The sequence below is a fragment of the Pelophylax lessonae genome (assembly GCF_965119305.1).
Source record: "Pelophylax lessonae genome assembly, chromosome: 8".
NCBI lineage: Eukaryota > Metazoa > Chordata > Amphibia > Anura > Ranidae > Pelophylax > Pelophylax lessonae.
The window spans coordinates 1,333,631-1,356,217 of NC_138775.1; the positions used below are offsets into that span (position 1 = coordinate 1,333,631).

The window sequence follows — 22,587 nt, forward strand, 5'->3', positions numbered from 1 at the left end:
GGACTGCATAGAGGGGAAGATAGAGAGGAAGGTATAGAGAGGGAGGTATAGATAGGAAGGTATAGAGAGGAAGGTTTAGAAAGGAAGGTATAGAGAGGGAGGTATAGAGAGGAAGGTTTAGAAAGGAAGGTATAGAGAGGGAGGTATAGAGAGGAAGGTATAGGGAGGGAGGTATAGAGAGGAAGGTATAGAGAGGAGGGTATAGAGAGCGAGGTATAGAGAGGGAGGTATAGAGAGGAACGTATAGAGATGGAGGTATAGAGAGGGAGGTATAGAGAGGAAAGCATAGAGAGTAAGGTATAGAGAGGAATGTATAGAGAGGAACATAAAGAGAGGAAGGTATAGAGAGGACTGTGAAGAGGGGAAGGAATAGAGAGGAAGGTATAGAGAGGAATGTATAGAGGGGACTGTATAGAGAGGAAGGTATACAGAGGAACATATAGAGTGGAAGGTATAGAGAGGAGGGTATGGAGAGGAATGTATAGGGAAGAAGGTATAAAGAGGAAGGTATAGAGAGGAATGTATAGAGAGATACATATATACAGGAAGGTATAGAGAGGAAGGTATAGAGATGGAGGTATAGAGAGGGAGGTATAGAGAGGAAGGTATAGAGAGTAAGGTATAGAGGGAAATGTATAGAGAGGACTGTGAAGAGGGGAAGGAATAGAGAGGAAGGTATAGAGAGGAATGTATAGAGAGGAACATAAAGAGAGGAAGGTATAGAGAGGAACGTATAGAGAGGAATGTATAGGGAGGACTGTATAGAGAGGAAGGTATAGAGGGGACTGTATAGAGAGGAATGTATAGGGAGGACTGTATAGAGGGGAAGGTATAGTGGGGAAGGTATAGAGAGGAAGGTATACAGAGGAACATATAGAGTGGAAGGTATAGAGAGGAGGGTATGGAGAGGAATGTATAGGGAAGAAGGTATAAAGAGGAAGGTATAGAGAGGAATGTATAGAGAGGAAGGTATAGAGAAGAATGTATAGAGGGGAAGATAGAGAGGAAGATATAGAGAGGGAGGTATAGAGAGGAGGGTATAGAGAGGAAGGTATAGAGACGGAGGTATAGAGGGGAATGTATAGAGAGGAATGTATAGAGAGGAACATATATACAGGAAGGTATAGAGAGGAAGGTATATAGAGGAATGTATAGAGAGGAAGGTATAGAGAAGAATGTATAGAGGGGAAGATAGAGAGGAAGATATAGAGATGGAGGTATAGAGAGGAGGGTATAGAGAGGAAGGTATAGAGAGGAAGGTATAGAGAGGGAGGTATAGAGGGGAATGTATAGAGAGGGAGGTATAGAGAGGAATGTATAGAGAGGAATGTATAGAGAGGATGGGTATAGAGAGGCGGGTATAGAGAGGAGGGTATAGAGAGGAAGGTATAGAGAGGAAGGTATAGAGAGGAATGTATAAAGGGGAAGGTATAGAGAGAAAGGTATAGAGGGGAAGGTATAGAGAGGCATGTATAGAGAGGAAGGTATAGAGAGTGAGCTATAAAGAGGAATGTATAGAGAGGACTGTATAGAAAGGACTGTATAGAGAGGAAGGTATAGAGAGGAGGGTATAGAGAGGAAGGTATAGAGAGGAAGGTATAGAGAGGGAGGTATAGAGAAGGAGATATAGAGAGGGAGGTATAGAGCGGAAGGTATAGAGAGGGAGCTTTAGAGAGGAAGGTATAGAGAGGAAGGTATAGAGAGGAAGGTATAGAGGGGAAGGTATAGAGAGGAATGTATAAAGAGGAAGATATAGAGAGGAAGGTATAGAGAGCAAGGTATAGAGAAGGAGGTATAGAGAGGAAGGTATTGAGAGGAGGGTATAGAAAGGAATGTATAGAGAGGGAGGTATAGAGATAAAGGTATAGAGGGGAAGGTATAGAGAGGACTGTATAGAGGGGAAGGTATAGAGAGGAATGTATAGAGATGAAGGTATAGAGAGGAATGTATAGAGAGGAACATATAGAGAGGAATGTATAGGGAGGACTGTATTGAGGGGAAGGTATAGAGAGGGAGGTATAGAGAGGAGGGTATAGAGAGGAAGGTACAGAGAGGAAGGTGTAGAGAGGAATGTATAGAGGGGAAGATAGAGAGGAAGTTATAGAGAGGGAGGTATAGAGAGGAAAATATAGAGAGGAAGGCATAGAGAGGGAGGTATAGAGAGGAAGGTATAGAGAGGGAGGTATAGAAGAGAATATATAGAGAGGAAGGTATAGAGAGGAATGTATAGAGAGGAATGTGTAGAGGGGAATGTATAGAGAGGGAGGTGTAGAGAGGAGGGTATAGAGAGGATAGTATAGAGAGGAAGGTATAGAGAGGGAGGTATGGAGAGGGAGGTATAGAGAGGAAGGTTTAGAGAGGAATGTATAGAGAGGGAGGTATAGAGAGGAAGGTATAGAGAGGGAGGTATGGAGAGGGAGGTATAGAGAGGGAGGTATAGAGAGGAAGTTTTAGAGAGGAATGTATAGAGAGGGAGGTATGGAGAGGGAGGTATAGAGAGGGAGGTATGGAGAGGGAGGTATAGAGAGGGAGGTATAGAGAGGGAGGTATAGATAGAGAGGTATAGATAGGGAGGTATAGAGAGGGAGGTATAGAGAGGGAGGTATAGAGAGGGAGGTATAGATAGGGAGGTATGGAGAGGGAGGTATAGATAGGGAGGTATAGAGAGGGAGGTATAGATAGGGAGGTATAGAGAGGGAGGTATAGATAGGGAGGTATAGAGAGGGAGGTATAGAGAGGGAGGTATAGAGAGGGAGGTATGGAGAGGGAGGTATAGAGAGGGAGGTATAGACAGGGAGGTATAGATAGGGAGGTATAGATAGGGAGGTATAGAGAGGGAGGTATGGAGAGGGAGGTATAGATAGGGAAGTATAGAGAGGGAGGTATAGATAGGGAGGTATAGAGAGGAAGGTATAGAGAGGGAGGTATAGAGAGGGAGGTATAGAGAGGGAGGTATAGAGAGGGAGGTATAGATAGGGAGGTATAGAGAGGGAGGTATAGATAGGGAGGTATAGATAGGGAGGTATAGAGAGGGAGGTATGGAGAGGGAGGTATAGAGAGGGAGGTATAGATAGGGAGGTATAGAGAGGAAGGTATAGAGAGGGAGGTATAGAGAGGGAGGTATAGAGAGGGAGGTATAGATAGGGAGGTATAGAGAGGGAGGTATAGATAGGGAGGTATAGAGAGGGAGGTATAGCCATCTGAACCTCATACGGCACACAATACACCTTTTATTTTACTCTTTGTCTGTTATAATTGGGAGAAATGAAGGTTTCTGGACTTGTCTACACTGAAGCCTTTCCTGGAACTCCGGAACACCGAGAGCCTCAGATGAAAGTCCACCGAACATCAGATATATTCTATTCTGTCAGTAATGTCTCATTGTAAGACTTCCAGGTATTTATCCCCTCTCACAGAGATCACCCCCCCCCCCCCCGATAATTCCTTCCTCTGATCCCCTCTCAAGAAGGACGGCACCATATTTGTACAACCATCACCCAGGATCACCATCCAATTCCTTGACTGAGATACCTTCTCAGCTATGGTTCCTGGCTGTGTTCACAAATGTCTGACACAGATCAGCCCGCTCCACCTTCTACAAAATTACAATGTACAGTCTGATCACTGGGGGAGGGGAGACTGAGGAAATTCTTCCCCCTCCTTCTACAAGATAACAATGTACAATCTGATCACTGGGGGAGGGGAGAGTGAGGAAATTCATCCTCCTCCTTCTACAAAGTTACAATGTACAGTCTGATCACTGGGGGAGGGGAGACCAGACCTGGAGAGATGGAACCATGGAGGCCCCCCAATGAAGAGGGTGAGCTGAGCTCCGGTAGGTTCCTCACACATTCCCTATCAGAGGCGCTCTTACCGTTGAAGCTGACGCTTCGGATGTATTTCAGAAGCTTCTTCCCCACTGGGGGGTCCACGGCTGGGCAGAGTCCGGAGGAGCCGGGGCAGAGGTCCTTTATCATGTTGTGCAGAGCGTGAGCCATGGCATAGACGGCGTCTATCACAAACTGGACTCGTTCATCCTGCTCATAGGGGGAGTCCTGGCCGATGCGCTCCTGACCTAGAAAAGTCCGATACATGAATGTAACTACGTAACTATATAACTATGTAACTATGTAACTATGTAACTATATAACTATATAACTATGTAACTATATAACTATGTAACTATGTAACTATGTAACTATATAACTATATAACTATGTAACTATATAACTATGTAACTATGTAACTATGTAACTATGTAAATATATAACTATGTAACTATATAACTATATAACTATATAACTATGTAACTATGTAACTATATAACTATGTAACTATGTAACTATATAACTATGTAACTATATAACTATATAACTATATGTAACTATGTAACTATATAACTATGTAACAATGTAACTATGTAACTATGTAACTATATAACTATGTAACTATGTAACTATATAACTATATAACTATGTAACTATATAACTATATGTAACTATGTAACTATATAACTATGTAACAATGTAACTATGTAACTATATAACTATATAACTATGTAACTATGTAAATATATAACTATGTAACTATATAACTATATAACTATATAACTATGTAACTATGTAACTATGTAACTATGTAACTATGTAACTATATAACTATATAACTATATAACTATATAACTATATGTAACTATGTAACTATATAACTATGTAACTATATAACTATATAACTATATGTAACTATGTAACTATATAACTATGTAACAATGTAACTATGTAACTATGTAACTATATAACTATGCAACTATGTAACTATATAACTATATAACTATGTAACTATATAACTATATAACTATGTAACTATATAACTATATAACTATATGTAACTATGTAACTATATAACTATGTAACAATGTAACTATGTAACTATATAACTATGTAACTATGTAACTATGTAACTATATCACTATATAACTATATAACTATGTAACTATATAACTATGTAACTATATAACTATATAACTATATAACTATGTAACTATATAACTATGTAACTATATACTTTACAGTTGCAGCAACATTAAGTCACACAGTTATAAACGGTTCTGATTGGAAAACATGGGGTGCGACTCGTCATGCGACTCTGGGGTCCCAAGTCTCAGGAGTGTGAAGAGGCCTCAGACTTGAGCAGCGTTATCTGAGAGCTCAGATTTTATCTATTGCCTGGAATGAGTCTTTAATAAATCCCTTGTAAAGGTAAAGATCAGCTGATCCCCTCCTCCATCGCCCCTCTCACAGCCTCGTATTGCAGGGTCTCAGCTGGCCGGGATCCAGACTCAGCTCACTAAAACCTCCTTCCCAGATAGAGAAAACCTCTTCACAAATGATTCTCCTCCATCTGTAAGATAAGAGCAGCAGGAGGGGGGTTCTGTGATCGCTGAGCTCCTCGGTGTGCGAATCGCACATCTGTCCGTCCGTCAGAGGAAGATGGAGATGGAGGCTCCTTCATACATGGAGGTGGGAGAGGAGCACAGATGGCACTCAGCCCATAGAAGAGGGAGATTCTGGATTATAACCAGAAACAAATCTTCAGCTGAGCCGAGGAGCAGAATATACACCGGCTGGTTAACCTTCTGGGGAAACGAATGGTACCAATCCATTAATGGCCTCCATAGATGTGCGGTCAGTATATACTAATGGCCTCCATAGATGTGCGGTCAGTATATACTAATGGCCTCCAAAAAACAATAGCATAAGTGATGACTAAAGACAGGTAGAGCCCCTTGGGTGGCTTTTAAAACTGAATGAAACTTATAAAGTAAAGGAGACTTCTTCTTTTGTGGCCTTGTGATGAGATCCATAGGATGTTGGGGTGTTTATAGGATATCGTCCTGTCTACAGGATATTGGGTTGTCTATAGGACATTGTGCTTTCTACAGGATATTGGGTTGTCTATAGGACATTGGGTTGTCTATAGGACATTGGGCTGTCTATAGGACATTGGGCTGTCTATAGGACATTGGGCTATGTAAAGGACATTGGGCTGTCTATAGGACATTGGGCTGTCTATAGGACATTGGGCTATGTAAAGGACATTGGGCTGTCTATAGGACATTGGGTTGTCTATAGGACATTGGATTGTCTATAGGACATTGGGTTGTCTATAGGACATTGGGTTGTCTAGGACATTGGGTTGTCTATAGGACATTGGGTTGTCTAGGACATTGGATTTTCTATAGAACAGTGGGCTATGTATAGGACATTTGGCTGTCTATAGAACATTGGGTTGTCTAGGACATTGGGTTGTCTAGGACATTGGATTGTCTAGGACATTGGGTTGTCTAGGACATTGGATTGTCTAGGACATTGGGTTGTCTATAGAATATTGGGCTATGTATAGGACATTGGGTTGTCTATAGGACATTGGGTTTTCTATAGAACAGTGGGCTATGTATAGGACATTTGGCTGTCTATAGAACATTGGGTTGTCTAGGACATTGGATTGTCTATAGGACATTGGGTTGTCTATAGGACATTGGGTTGTCTATAGGACATTTGGCTGTCTATAGGACATTGGGTTGTCTATAGGACATAGGATTGTCTATAGGACATTGGATTGTCTATAGGACATTGGGTTGTCTATAGGACATTGGATTGTCTATAGGACATTGGGTTGTCTATAGGACATTTGGCTGTCTATAGAACATTGGGATATGTATAGGACATTGGGTTGTCTATAGGACATTGGGTTGTCTATAGGACATTGGGCTGTCTATAGGACATTGGGTTGTCTATAGGACATTTGGCTGTCTATAGGACATTGGGTTGTCTATAGGACATTTGGCTGTCTATAGGACATTGGGTTGTCTATAGGACATTGGGCTATGTATAGGACATTGGGTTGTCTATAGGACATTGGATTGTCTATAGGACATTGGGTTGTCTATAGGACATTGGGTTGTCTATAGGACATTGGATTGTCTATAGGACATTGGGTTGTCTATAGGACATTTGGCTGTCTATAGGACATTGGATTGTCTATAGGACATTGGGTTGTCTATAGGACATTGGGTTGTCTAGGACATTGGGCTGTCTATAGGACATTGGGTTGTCTATAGGACATTGGGTTGTCTATAGGACATTGGGTTGTCTAGGACATTGGGCTGTCTATAGAACATTGGGTTGTCTAGGACATTGGGCTGTCTATAGGACATTGGGCTGTCTATAGGACATTGGGTTGTCTATAGAACATTGGGTTGCTATGTCCCATCTTCCTTAGTCACATATGAATAATTGCTCTCGGAATAGTAGTCCATGTGTCTGGAGTTGGGGGTTGGTATCTTCAGGAAGACGACACAATATTTTGGTTTGTAATCATCAACAATAAGGAAATATAAAGGAAAGAATAGAAAACTCAGCCAGGTAAAGGTGAAGGCTCCCTATGAATTGATCTGACTCTGCAGAAACTTTGTATTGATCCATTGCATACAGTATAATCCTGTATCTATAGGCATCAGCTAATATTTCGCATACCAATGATGACGGGTGTATCTGATAATTCTCGGTTCATTTGCAGATCGGTCATTTCCTTTGGTTGGTTGTGGTAAGAGGCTGGGTGGGAATGACCAGTGAACAGTATGACCATTCTTGTTAAGGTCTTGAAGGAACTTTTGTAAAAGCCTTGAGGTTTCTAAATTCAGATGTCAGTTTTATATATGAGACATCTCAAGGGGGTACAAATGTTCCAATAATAGTTTTGTGCCAACTCAGACCTAATGGTGGTGGTAGAACCCCTTCCACCACACCCTCCTGTCCTGGTCAACCACCAATGACTCAGAACACATTCTTTCTCCTTTTATAGTGATGGATAAAACCTAAATGAGCCACCTGGTAACATTTGGTGCCTCTCCTGCGGTGTTCATATTGACTCTTTCCAGGTGGGTCAGTACTCAGTACCTCGTGTGTACAAATAGAATTTGGTGTTCAGGCTGAGGATCCGGTGTTGTGTTTCTGATTTCTGTCTACCAGAGTCCATCTATTCCTAAAATCTCTTTTTACAGTGGACCGACCCTTTAAAGTGAATTACATTTTTGATCATCGTAGATTGGATCATCGTAAGTAACTGGGTCAGGTCAGTTCTAAAATATTTATTTTATACTAGAATGAGACATACGGTACGAAAATGTGGTCAGAATCGATATTCTACGACCACCTTCTGCCAAAAGTTCCTTCAACAAACTTGTGGTAAGATATGGGAAGATCCAAAATTTCTCCAAAACCTCTGGGACCATTGATCAGTGGCGGGACCGGTTACCTGTACACTTGCGGTCTGTGTCCTCCTTCTTTGAGCCGGTAATGGTTAGCTTGCAGTTAAAGTTCTCTTCCCAATATTCAGCGAACCAAACATTCCTGCGATTGTTCTCCAAGGTTCGCGATGTGAAATACGCATCAAACCCTGAAGAGAGAGAGGAGACAAGCGGGATACATCAATACAAAGCGGGATACATCAATACAACGCGGGATACATCAATACAACGTGGGATACACCAATACAAAGCGGGATACATCAATACAAAGCGGGATACACCAATACAAAGCGGGATACACCAATACAAAGCGGGATACATCAATACAACGCGGGATAAATCAATACAAAGCGGGATACATCAATACAACGCGGGATACATCAATACAACGCGGGATACATCAATACAATGCGGGATACATCAATACAAAGCGGGATACATCAATACAACGCAGGATACATCAATACAACGCGGGATACACCAATACAAAGCGGGATACATCAATACAAAGCGGGATACACCAATACAAAGCGGGATACACCAATACAACGCGGGATACATCAATACAACGCGGGATACATCAATACAACGCGGGATACACCAATACAAAGCGGGATACATCAATACAACGCGGGATACATCAATACAACGCGGGATACATCAATACAAAGCGGGATACATCAATACAAAGCGGGATACACCAATACAATGCGGGATAAATCAATACTAGGGATAGACGGATTATCGGCAAGGCCGATATGCACTTTCCCCGATATATCGGAATCAGCCTCGGGACTTGCTGATATTGCCGATATTTTTGTGACGTCATTCTGCCTTCTTAGGCCGCCTCCCTCACCTTGGACAGCTTCGTCTAGAGGCGGGACTAGTCTCGTGGGAGTGTATCACAGCCATACACCCAACCACAGCAGCCCGGTGCCAGTCAGCCACCCACAGGCCCTGTACCAGCCAGCCAGCCACAGGCCCTATACCAGCCAGCCACAGGCACTGTACCAGCCAGCCACAGGCCCTGTACCAGCCAGCCACAGGTCCTGTACCAGCCAGCCAGCCACAGGCCCTATACCAGCCAGCCACAGGCACTGTACCAGCCAGCCACCCAGAGGCCCTATATCAGCCAGCCAGCCACCCACAGGCCCTGTACCAGCCACCCACCTACCACAGGGTGCCAGCCAGCCACCCACCACAGGGTGCCAGCCAGCCACCCACCACAGGGTGCCAGTCAGCCAGCCACCCACCCACCACAGGGTGCCAGACAGACAGCCACCCACCACAGGGTGCCAGACAGACAGCCACCCACCACAGGGTGCCAGACAGACAGCCACCCACCACAGGGTGCCAGACAGACAGCCACCCACCACACGGTGCCAGACAACCAGCTATTAAGCATTGAACAAAGATTAACATGTTCAGTACCAAATTTGTGTCAAAAATTGTCTTTATTTTTCAAAACTTTAAATGTACAAAATATCAGCCGATACCAATATGCGATGGCCAAAATATCGATATTGGCCATGAAAAAACCATATCGGTCTATCCCTAATCAATACAAAGCGGGATACATCAATACAAAAAAATTGGGAAGATCCTGAAGACTGCAGGCCTTGCCTTGACCTAATGATCAACCAGCAGCCTGAGAAGGATTGGATTCTACTAAACTTCAATGCAATGAGCCAGAAGATACCAAAGTGAGAGGAGAGGAGGAAACCCAGCATCCCATCCATCCCATCCATCCCATCCATCCCATAATTGGAGAGCCACGAGGAGTTTCCTATTAGCCTGGAGGCTATTAAAGCAATCCTGGTCTTGGTGCTATAAGGCATACATGATCCACTCCATCTGGTGAGTGATCCACCCGTACCTTACCATGCTGGAGGAATCAGAGCTGCACTGAAGTGGACCGACATTTCCACGTTCAGCACCGGCACGTTTTTGCGTTGGATGAGCATTATTTGCACAAGAAACCTAAAACTTTTTATGAACTTTGTCACTGCAGTCACATTTTTATGGACTGGATTAATAAGCCTCAAGCACTTTATACCTCACTATTATATATTTATTTATTATTTTCATTATTGTATGAAATATATGAATATTATTTATCACCTTTCATTTGATTTTACCAATTGAAGCAGATATTTTATATGGTGTGAATCAATCAACATACTGTATATAAAGCATTAGTGTCGGTTCACACTATGGCGATCCGACCTCGGGGGCGACCTGTGAAGTCGCCGTGCACCGCAACTTCGGCGCAACTTGCACGGACTTCACATAATGGAAGTCAATGCAAGTCGCTCCGACTTGTGTCAAAAGTAGTACAGGAACCTTCAGTGGCAGTTCTACATTAAATTGCTCCTCGGGCAAGACTCCCTCCCGGCGCCCCGACCCCACCCCCCCCAAAAAAACATAAAAAATAACATGACAACATAACAATAACTGCAGAGTGCCACAGCAATGCCCCCAATAAATGCAGAGTGCCACAGCAATGCCCCCAATAAATGCAGAGTGCCACAGCAATGCCCCCAATAAATGCAGAGTGCCACAGCATTGCCCCCAATAAATGCAGAATGCCACAGTATTGCCCCCAATAAATGCGAACGGGCCTGGGGGTTGGGGAAAACTGTCATACCGCCCCCCACGTTTCATGAAAAAATGCCGCCCCAGGCGGCTGCCCCGTTCGCCCATGCCTAAAACCGCCACTGGGAACCTTTTTCTAAGTCGGAGCGACTTGAGTCGCTCCTATTAGAACGGTTCCCGTAGCACAGAATGGACCGCGACTTGTAAGGCTGACCAAGTCGCAGTAGTGTGAACCGGGACTTAGGGTTGTATTTCTAATTCTTATCACAGACACACAAACATTATTTTCATACATTTGGCAGTAAACCTCCCTACAAGCTGTGTATATACCAGCGAGCGCTATAAGAAGCCTCACCACCAGGCTGTTCTTCTGTCTCACCTTTCTATGGCTTCTGTTATATACATTTATATTTATATTTCATTTACATCCGTATACCATCAGGTGCGGGGAATATACTCTGGTAGATTATTTATCACACAATCCTCAGCTTTGACAGGTCTTTTATATAGGCAATGGGCAGGGCCACCCAGTTATGTCACCCAGTTGGCATCATGTGATGTCAGAAGGGGCGGTGTCACTGGGTGATGTAGCTGGGTGGCCCCACCCCTTGCCTATAAAAGAACTGTCAAAGCTGAAGATCAGGCAAACAGCGAAGCATTTTGTAATTTTTTTCTATTACATGGGGGGGGGGGGGTGGGATCTGCGAGCCCCCTTGTTAAAGGGGGCTTCCAGATTCCGATAAGCCCCTCACCCGCAGCCCCCCACAACCAAAGCCCAGGGTTGTTGGGAAGAAGCCCTTGTCCCCATTAACATGGGGACAAGCTGCTTTGGGGGGCCTGGTGTATGTTCAGGGCCTGGTATGGTTAAGGAGAGGGGGGGTGCTCGTTCGTCCCCCCTTTTCCTGGCCTGCCAGGCTGCATGCTCAGATAAGGGGCTGGTATGGATTTTGGCGGGGGATCCCACACCATTTTTTTTTTTTTATTCTGTCATAGGGTTCCCCTTAACCATTTATCTACAGGGCACTTTAACTCCCTTCCTGCCCAGACCAATTTCAGCGCTCAATGGCGAGTATGGGAAATCTTGGCCAGCTTGGCATGGCACTGCTCCCTGTTTTTAACATTAGCATCTATGGGAAATCTTGGCCACCTTGGCATGGCACTGCTCCCTGTCTTTAACATTGATGTCTATGGGAAATCCTGGCCACCTTGGCATGACACTGCTCCCTGTCTTTAACATTGATGTCTATGGGAAATCCTGGCCACCTTGGCATGGCACTGCTCCCTGTCTTTAACATTGATGTCTATGGGAAATCTTGGCCAGCTTGGCATGGCACTGCTCCCTGTCTTTAACATTGATGTCTATGGGAAATCTTAGCCACCTTGGTATGGCACTGCCCCTTGCCTTTAACATTGGGGTCTATGGAAAATCTTGGCCAGCTTAGCATGGCACTGCTCCCTGTCTTTAAAATTGATGTCTATGGGAAATCTTGGCCAGCTTGGCATGGCACTGCTCCCTGTCTTTAACATTGATGTCTATGGGAAATCCTGGCCACCTTGGCATGACACTGCTCCCTGTCTTTAACATTGATGTCTATGGGAAATCCTGGCCACCTTGGCATGGCACTGCTCCCTGTCTTTAACATTGATGTCCATGGGAAATCTTGGCCAGCTTGGCATGGCACTGCTCCCTGTCTTTAACATTGATGTCTATGGGAAATCTTAGCCACCTTGGTATGGCACTGCCCCTTGCCTTTAACATTGGGGTCTATGGAAAATCTTGGCCAGCTTAGCATGGCACTGCTCCCTGTCTTTAAAATTGATGTCTATGGGAAATCTTGGCCAGCTTGGCATGGCACTGCTCCCTGTCTTTAACATTGATGTCTATGGGAAATCTTGGCCAGCTTGGCATGGCACTGCTCAGGAACTATAAGTGACAGGGATACCAAACGTGGGGATCACTGAGAGAAGACCCAGAACTACAACATATTTATACATTATAAAAGTGGGGTATAACCTGAACATTACACTGACTGCACTAATCTGACTCAACTCACTATCCACCAACTACCTGCCTGACCTCCATTATCACACACTATGCCGTGTAAGCAGCAGCCTTATATAGTGTGGGGGCGGGGACTTAGCCCCTGAGCCATGATTGGCTAAATGCACCCTGCCTTTGGCCAATCATGGCTCTGACAGGACATTATGTTGTGATTGGCCAAAACATACAGGTCCGGTGCATGCTATGGCCAATCATCAGCAATCAATGCAGTGCATTATGGGGCGCCCCATTTGTTTGTGTGTTCAGCGAATGTTTGAGTCGAACGTAAAGCCCATCCCTAACATCAATACAACGTGTCCTGAGGTTGGAGGGATAAGTCCAGCCAAAATCTTTGTCTTGGTTTTGGAAAGATGTTGTGTAAAGGTCAGGACCCCTGTCAGGTTTTTACTGCTATCTGGAGCTCCCATACAGAGATTTGCCCTCACTTCCTGTCCCGGTGACAACGTTTTATCAGACAGGAAATGAAGGGAAAAGACAGAAATAAAAATGCTTCAGCAGAGTAGGAGAAGACTAGAATTGTGTTTTCTTTATTTCTCTCTGTGTCCCCGATGCCAATTCTCCTTCACTTCCTGTTCAGTGAAAATGTTATCAGCAGGACAGGAAATCTCTCTAATTCCAAAATGCGTTCTTCCCCTCCTCCACTTTATGTAAAACTAGAAAGAAAAGTTTTTGGCTTGATATAAATTTTAATCACTGGAAGTTTTGCAGAGTAAGAGAAACTTCCTAAAAACTTCAACAGAGGTGTCTCCAATATCCCGCTTCTCCCCTCCCCCCATTACCAGCAATTACAGCCTGTCAAGGCATTTCTCTGTAAAGCTCCATTCACACCAGCATTTTATAGAGACTCAAAATAAAAAAGCTAGAAAAAAATGCTGACTGGGGTGGAGGACACTGAATGGAGGCCAGTGGAGGGATTGGTAGAGAGGAGTGGAGGACACTTATTGACAGGAGGACCTCTAATGACAGGAGGACCTCTAATGACAGGAGAACCTCTAATGACAGGAGGACCTCTAATGACAGGAGGACCTCTAATGACAGGAGGACCTCTAATGATAGGAGGACCTCTAATGACAGGGGGACCTCTAATGACAGGAGGACCTCTAATGACAGGAGAACCTCTAATGACAGGGGGACCTCTAATGACAGGGGGACCTCTAATGACAGGAGGACCTCTAATGACAGGAGGACCTCGAATGACAGGGAGAACCTCTAATGATAGGAGGACCTCTAATGACAGGGGGACCTCTAATGACAGGAGGACCTCTAATGATAGGAGGACCTCTAATGACAGGGGGACCTCTAATGACAGGGGGACCTCTAATGACAGGGAGGACCTCTAATGACAGGAGGACCTCTAATGATAGGGGGACCTCTAATGACAGGGGGACCTCTAATGACAGGAGGACCTCTAATGACAGGGGGACCTCTAATGACAGGGGGACCTCTAATGACAGGAGGACCTCTAATGACAGGGGGACCTCTAATGACAGGAGGACCTCTAATGACAGGAGGACCTCTAATGATAGGGGGACCTCTAATGACAGGGGGACCTCTAATGACAGGGAGGACCTCTAATGACAGGAGGACCTCTAATGACAGGAGGACCTCTAATGACAGGGAGGACCTCTAATGACAGGAGGACCTCTAATGACAGGAGGACCTCTAATGACAGGAGGACCTCTAATGACAGGGAGGACCTCTAATGACAGGAGGACCTCTAATGACAGGAGGACCTCTAATGACAGGAGGACCTCTAATGACAGGGGGACCTCTAATGACAGGAGGACCTCTAATGACAGGGGGACCTCTAATGACAGGAGGACCTCTAATGACAGGGAGGACCTTGTAGTAGCGGGTGCTGCGTTCTGTAGTATTGTAGTAGCAGGTGTTGTGTTGCATTGTTGCATCAGGTGTTGCGTTGTATTGTAGTAGCAGGTGTTGCATTGTGTGCGCTCCCCCATGTGGCGGTGATTTGCCGTTGTGGCGTTGTGTAGTATTGTAGTAGCAGGTGTTGCGTTGTGTCTGCTCCCCCATGTGTCGGTCATTTGTCGTTGTGGCGATGATTTGTCGTTGTGGCGTTGTGTAGTATTGTAGTAGCAGGTGTTGCATTGTGTGCGCTCCCCCATGTGTCGGGGATTTGTCGTTGTGTAGTGTAGTAGTAGCAGATGTTGCGTTGTGAAGTGTAGTAGTAGCAGATGTTGCGTTGTGTGCGCTCCCCCAAGTGTTGGTGATTTGTCGTTGTCGCGTTGTGTAGTGTAGTAGTAGCAGGTGTTGCGTTGTGTGTGCTCCCCCATGTGTCGGTGATTTGTCATTGTGGCGTTGTGTAGTGTAGTAGTAGCAGGTGTTGCGTTGTGTGTGCTCCCCCATGTGTCGGTGATTTGTCATTGTGGCGTTGTGTAGTGTAGTAGTAGCAGGTGTTGCGTTGTGTGTGCTCCCCCATGTGTTGGTGATTTGTTGTTGTGGCATTGTGTAGTATTGTAGTAGCAGGTGTTGCGTTGTGTGTGCTCCCCCATGTGTCGGGGATTTGTCATTGTGGCGTTGTGTAGTGTAGTAGTAGCAGGTGTTGCGTTGTGTGTGCTCCCCCATGTGTCGGGGATTTGTCGTTGTGTAGTGTAGTAGTAGCAGATGTTGCGTTGTGAAGTGTAGTAGTAGCACATGTTGCGTTGTGTGCGCTCCCCCAAGTGTTGGTGATTTGTCGTTGTCGCGTTGTGTAGTGTAGTAATAGCAGGTGTTGCGTTGTGTGTGCTCCCCCATGTGTCGGTGATTTGTCATTGTGGCGTTGTGTAGTGTAGTAGTAGCAGGTGTTGCGTTGTGTGTGCTCCCCCATGTGTCGGTGATTTGTCATTGTGGCGTTGTGTAGTGTAGTAGTAGCAGGTGTTGCGTTGTGTGTGCTCCCCCATGTGTTGGTGATTTGTTGTTGTGGCATTGTGTAGTATTGTAGTAGCAGGTGTTGCGTTGTGTGTGCCCCCCCAAGTGTTGGTGATTTGTCGTTGTCGCGTTGTGTAGTGTAGTAGTAGCAGGTGTTGCATTGTGTGCGCTCCCCCAAGTGTTGGTGATTTGTCGTTGTTGCGTTGTGTAGTGTAGTAGTAGCAGGTGTTGCGTTGTGTGTGCTCCCCCATGTGTTGATGATTTGTCATTGTGTTGGTGATTTGTCGTTGTGGCGTTGTGTAGTGTAGTGGTAGCAGGTGTTGCGTTGTGTGCACTCCCCATGTGTCGGTGATTTGTCGTTGTGGCGTTGTGTAGTGTAGTAGTAGCAGGTGTTGCATTGTGCGCTCCCCCATGTGTCGGGGATTTGTCGTTGTGTCGGTGATTTGTCGTTTTGGCGTTGTGTAGTGTAGTAGTAGCAGGTGTTGCGTTGTGTGCACTCCCCATGTGTCGGTGATTTGTCATTGTGGCGTTGTGTAGTGTAGTAGTAGCAGGTGTTGCATTGTGTGCACTCCCCATGTGTCGGTGATTTGTCGTTGTGGCGTTGTGTAGTGCAGTAGTAGCAGGTGTTGCATTTTGTGCGCTCCCCCATGTGTCGGTGATTTGTCGTTGTGGCGTTGTGTAGTGTAGTAGTAGCAGGTGTTGCGTTGTGTGTGCTCCCCCATGTGTCGGTGATTTGTCGTTGTGGCGTTGTGTAGTGTAGTAGTAGCAGGTGTTGCGTTGTGTGCGCTCCCCATGTGTCGGTGATTTGTCGTTGTGTCGGTGATTTGTCGTTGTGTCGGTGATTTGTCGTTTTGGCGTTGTGTAGTGTAGTAGTAGCAGGTTTTGCATTGTGTGCGCTCCCCCATGTGTTGGTGATTTGTCGTTGTTGCGTTGTGTAGTAGTAGCAGATGTTGCATTTTGTGCGCTCCCCCATGTGTCGGTGATTTGTCGTTGTGTCGGTGATTTGTCGTTGTGGCGTTGTGTAGTGTAGTGGTAGCAGGTGTTGCATTGTGTGCACTCCCCATGTGTCGGTGATTTGTCGTTGTGTCGGTGATTTGTCGTTGTGTAGTGTAGTAGTAGCAGGTGTTGCGTTGTGCGCTCCCCTATGTGTTGGTGATTTGTCGTTGTGGCGTTGTGTAGTGTAGTAGTAGCAGGTGTTGTGTCGGTGATTTGTCGTTGTGGCGTTGTGTAGTGTAGTGGTAGCAGGTGTTGCGTTGTGTTCGCTCCCCCATGTGTCGGTGATTTGTCGTTGTGTCGGTGATTTGTCGTTGTGTCGGTGATTTGTCGTTGTGGCGTTGTGTAGTATTGTAGTAGCAGGTGTTGCGTTGTGCGCTCCCCCATGTGTCGGTGATTTGTCGTTGTGTAGTGTAGTAGTAGCAGGTGTTGCGTTGTGCGCTCCCCCATGTGTCAGTGATTTGTCGTTGTGGCGTTGTGTAGTGTAGTAGTAGCAGGTGTTGTGTCGGTGATTTGTCGTTGTGGCGTTGTGTAGTGTAGTGGTAGCAGGTGTTGCATTGTGTGCGCTCCCCCATGTGTCGGTGATTTGTCGTTGTGTTGGTGATTTGTCGTTGTGGCGTTGTGTAGTGTAGTAGTAGCAGGTGTTGTGTTGGTGATTTGTCGTTGTGGCATTGTGTTGTGTAGTAGTAGCAGGTGTTGTGTCGGTGATTTGTCGTTGTGGCGTTGTGTAGTGTAGTGGTAGCAGGTGTTGCATTGTGTGCGCTCCCCCATGTGTCGGTGATTTGTCGTTGTGTTGGTGATTTGTCGTTGTGGCGTTGTGTAGTGTAGTAGTAGCAGGTGTTGTGTCGGTGATTTGTCGTTGTTTTGGTGATTTGTCGTTGTGGCGTTGTGTAGTGTAGTAGTAGCAGGTGTTGTGTCGGTGATTTGTCGTTGTGGCGTTGTGTAGTAGTAGCAGGTGTTGTGTCGGTGATTTGTCGTTGTGTAGTGTAGTAGTAGCAGGTGTTGTGTTGGTGATTTGTCGTTGTGGCGGTGATGTGTTTGGATAGTAGCTCTCTCTCTATAGGGGGGCTCTGTGAACACGTCGGTGTCATCCTCAGGTTGTCACCCCGCGGTGTCACCATTCTCTCCTGTCCCCGGGGGAGATGATTCTTGGCTGATAAATAATTCAGCCGGTGAATTTATCTGCAGAGTGAAGTGCGGGGGGAGGGAGCCGAGTTCTCCGAACGTCTCCGCTACACCGCCAAGTGCCTTGTATAGAGGCCGCCGTCTGTGCCGGAGGAAGACTTCTCACTCTCCAGACCGGGGTCAGCGGCCAGGAAGACGGATATTATACTAAAGGGAAGAGCCAGGCGAGGAGAAACTCCGAGAACCCAACCCCGGAATCCACAGAAAACAGAAGAGCGCCTCTCAGTGGAAAACTTTATTAGAAGAGGACAACAATGACCGCTCACAGAGGGGGAGGGTCCAATCACCCCGATCCGGGTGTACAGAGAGGGCTTCTCTACTGAGCCACAGAGAGGAACGCAGCCTGGAGGAAGCGTCTGACGTCACCGGGGAACACAACGCGTTTCAGAGCATGTGCGCTCCTTTCTCAAGTGTGACCCAAGAATCCGGCAATATGAGGGGCTCTGTCACAAACCAAGCAAGATCACAGTGAAGACCTGACTGAAATAACATCAAAAACACTCAAGATGTCCGACTCTTCTTCCTCTATAACTCTCCTCTCCTGAAATACTCTGCACTGCTGGATGACTCTGCTCCCTCCTCTATAACTCTCCTCTCCTGAAATACTCTGCACTGCTGGAGGACTCTGCTCCTTCCTCTGCTCTCCTCTCCTGAAATACTCTGCTCTGCTGGAGGACTCTGCTCCTTCCTCTGTAACTCTCCTCTCCTGAAATACTCTGCTCTGCTGGAGGACTCTGCTCCTTCCTCTATAACTCTCCTCTCCTGAAATACTCTGCACTGCTGGAGGACTCTGCTCCTTCCTCTATAACTCTTCTGAAATACTCTGCACTGCTGGAGGACTCTGCTCCTTCCTCTATAACTCTCCTCTCCTGAAATACTCTGCACTGCTGGAGGACTCTGCTCCTTCCTCTATAACTCTCCTCTCCTGAAATACTCTGCTCTGCTGGAGGACTCTGCTCCTTCCTCTATAACTCCTCTCCTGAAATACTCTGCACTGCTGGAGGACTCTGCTCCTTCCTCTATAACTCTCCTCTCCTGAAATACTCTGCACTGCTGGAGGACTCTGCTCCTTCCTCTATAACTCTCCTCTCCTGAAATACTCTGCACTGCTGGAGGACTCTGCTCCTTCCTCTATAACTCTCCTCTCCTGAAATACTCTGCACTGCTGGATGACTCTGCTCCCTCCTCTATAACTCTCCTTTCCTGAAATACTCTGCACTGCTGGAGGACTCTGCTCCTTCCTCTATAACTCTCCTGAAATACTCTGCACTGCTGGAGGACTCTGCTCCTTCCTCTATAACTCTCCTCTCCTGAAATACTCTGCTCTGCTGGAGGACTCTGCTCCTTCCTCTATAACTCTCCTCTCCTGAAATACTCTGCTCTGCTGGATGACTCTGCTCCTTCCTCTATAACTCTCCTCTCCTGAAATACTCTGCACTGCTGGAGGACTCTGCTCCTTCCTCTATAACTCTCCGCTCCTGAAATACTCTGCACTGCTGGAGGACTCTGCTCCCTCCTCTATAACTCTCCTCTCCTGAAATACTCTGCACTGCTGGAGGACTCTGCTCCTTCCTCTATAACTCTCCTGAAATACTCTGCACTGCTGGAGGACTCTGCTCCTTCCTCTATAACTCCTCTCCTGAAATACTCTGCACTGCTGGAGGACTCTGCTCCTTCCTCTATAACTCTCCTCTCCTGAAATACTCTGCACTGCTGGAGGACTCTGCTCCTTCCTCTATAACTCTCCTCTCCTGAAATACTCTGCTCTGCTGGATGACTCTGCTCCTTCCTCTATAACTCTCCTCTCCTGAAATACTCTGCACTGCTGGAGGACTCTGCTCCTTCCTCTATAACTCTCCTCTCCTGAAATACTCTGCACTGCTGGAGGACTCTGCTCCTTCCTCTATAACTCTCCTCTCCTGAAATACTCTGCTCTGCTGGATGACTCTGCTCCTTCCTCTATAACTCTCCTCTCCTGAAATACTCTGCACTGCTGGAGGACTCTGCTCCTTCCTCTATAACTCTCCTCTCCTGAAATACTCTGCTCTGCTGGATGACTCTGCTCCTTCCTCTATAACTCTCCTCTCCTGAAATACTCTGCTCTGCTGGATGACTCTGCTCCTTCCTCTATAACTCTCCTCTCCTGAAATACTCTGCACTGCTGGAGGACTCTGCTCCTTCCTCTATAACTCTCCGCTCCTGAAATACTCTGCACTGCTGGAGGACTCTGCTCCCTCCTCTATAACTCTCCTCTCCTGAAATACTCTGCACTGCTGGAGGACTCTGCTCCTTCCTCTATAACTCTCCTCTCCTGAAATACTCTGCACTGCTGGAGGACTCTGCTCCTTCCTCTATAACTCTCCTGAAATACTCTGCACTGCTGGAGGACTCTGCTCCTTCCTCTATAACTCTCCTCTCCTGAAATACTCTGCACTGCTGGAGGACTCTGCTCCTTCCTCTATAACTCCTCTCCTGAAATACTCTGCACTGCTGGAGGACTCTGCTCCTTCCTCTATAACTCTCCTCTCCTGAAATATTCTGCACTGCTGGGGGACTCTGCTCCTTCCTCTATAACTCTCCTCTCCTGAAATACTCTGCTCTGCTGGAGGACTCTGCTCCTTCCTCTATAACTCTCCTCTCCTGAAATACTCTGCACTGCTGGAGGACTCTGCTCCTTCCTCTATAACTCTCCTCTCCTGAAATACTCTGCACTGCTGGAGGACTCTGCTCCTTCCTCTATAACTCCTCTCCTGAAATACTCTGCACTGCTGGAGGACTCTGCTCCTTCCTCTATAACTCTCCTCTCCTGAAATATTCTGCACTGCTGGGGGACTCTGCTCCTTCCTCTATAACTCTCCTCTCCTGAAATACTCTGCTCTGCTGGAGGACTCTGCTCCTTCCTCTATAACTCTCCTCTCCTGAAATACTCTGCACTGCTGGAGGACTCTGCTCCTTCCTCTATAACTCTCCTCTCCTGAAATACTCTGCTCTGCTGGATGACTCTGCTCCTTCCTCTATAACTCTCCTCTCCTGAAATACTCTGCACTGCTGGAGGACTCTGCTCCTTCCTCTATAACTCTCCTCTCCTGAAATACTCTGCACTGCTGGAGGACTCTGCTCCTTCCTCTATAACTCTCCTCTCCTGAAATACTCTGCTCTGCTGGAGGACTCTGCTCCTTCCTCTATAACTCTCCTCTCCTGAAATACTCTGCACTGCTGGAGGACTCTGCTCCTTCCTCTATAACTCTCCTCTCCTGAAATACTCTGCTCTGCTGGAGGACTCTGCTCCTTCCTCTATAACTCTCCTCTCCTGAAATACTCTGCACTGCTGGGGGACTCTGCTCCTTCCTCTATAACTCTCCTCTCCTGAAATACTCTGCTCTGCTGGAGGACTCTGCTCCTTCCTCTATAACTCTCCTCTCCTGAAATACTCTGCTCTGCTGGAGGACTCTGCTCCTTCCTCTATAACTCTCCTCTCCTCAGGTTATGTTTCTGATGATATTTTCTCTGTTTCTGGTATAAATAATAAAAGACTTTCTGTCTTCTCGGCTCTCTCTTTGTTCCTCTATGACAGGTCCTCTTTCCTCCTCCAATGGCGGTCCATTCCTCCTCTCTGCCGGCTCTGAGTCTCTTCTCTCCTCCAGATATAATATAACCAATAAGAGGAGACAGCTGGGGTTTGGCGGCCTCTCAGACACATTTGTGGAAGTGCCGGTCCCGGGGGGTCGCGGCATCGCTCTGCCGCGCTCTGGCAGTCACTATTTAATTGCGGGTTCCTATGCATGGCGGAACGCAGGAACGGCGCAATATGAAAGCCTCTGAGAGGCGCATTGTTCCCCTTATTATTCCCGCCGTCCTCCGGGGAGCGAGGAAAATTCTATCGCTCTACATTCAGACAAACAAGAAAGCCGCCCCCTCCTCAGGAAGAAGAGAGGAGAAGATAACTGGATCCAGGAGATAAGAAGAGGAAGATCGGAGAATGAAACCCTCAGAGTGTCCTCCCACTACCTGGAATAGTCTCAGATGTTCCGTTAATGCTGGCGAGCTTCAACATGGGCCACCGGGGGATTCCCTCCTACACAGAGAGACGATCGGCATGGAGCCCACATACTAAACAATCGGACATCCTCTCCAATTCCAATCTCCCCAAAAGTCCAAAAAGGTTCTGCGGAGCCGGAGGAGGAGCCGAGCTGACAGCCGCTCCCGCCTACAAAATGAGGGTTTGATTTTGTGAACAGAAGAAGGAAAACATCGGCTCATAATTATTATTTTTTATCCTCCCGGGGCTTCCCAGACGCCAAGCGGGGAACAATGAGGAGAGAAGCAGGAAGGGGGCTTCAATCAGTACGCGGCAATCCAATAATTCATAATTCATAATCAATATTCATAATTCCAATAATTCATAATTCCAATAATTCATACAGTGCCTGGAACTTCTCACAGAGGAGAACAGATCTGTGTAGAAGTGAATGGGCCGCCTGTAATCTGGTGAGACAAAGCGAACACACCAACAGCTGATGTTTGACTCAAACATCAAGCCCATCCCTATTAGTAAATAGAGTCCACCTGTGTGTCA

At 46.3% G+C, this 22,587-nt stretch overlaps 1 protein-coding gene across 1 annotated transcript in view; it reads right to left on the bottom strand.

The window, feature by feature from the left end:
• The window catches only part of GRM7 (glutamate metabotropic receptor 7), a 469,560-nt gene that overhangs the window by 172,365 nt on the left and 274,608 nt on the right, over window positions 1–22,587 (bottom strand). Inside the window, exons 5-6 of the mRNA XM_082266150.1 lie at window positions 8,317–8,457; window positions 3,875–4,075 (exon numbers count right to left, since the gene is read on the bottom strand). Coding sequence (XP_082122276.1) covers window positions 3,875–4,075; window positions 8,317–8,457 — 342 coding nt within the window. The remainder of the gene's footprint in view (window positions 1–3,874; window positions 4,076–8,316; window positions 8,458–22,587) is intronic.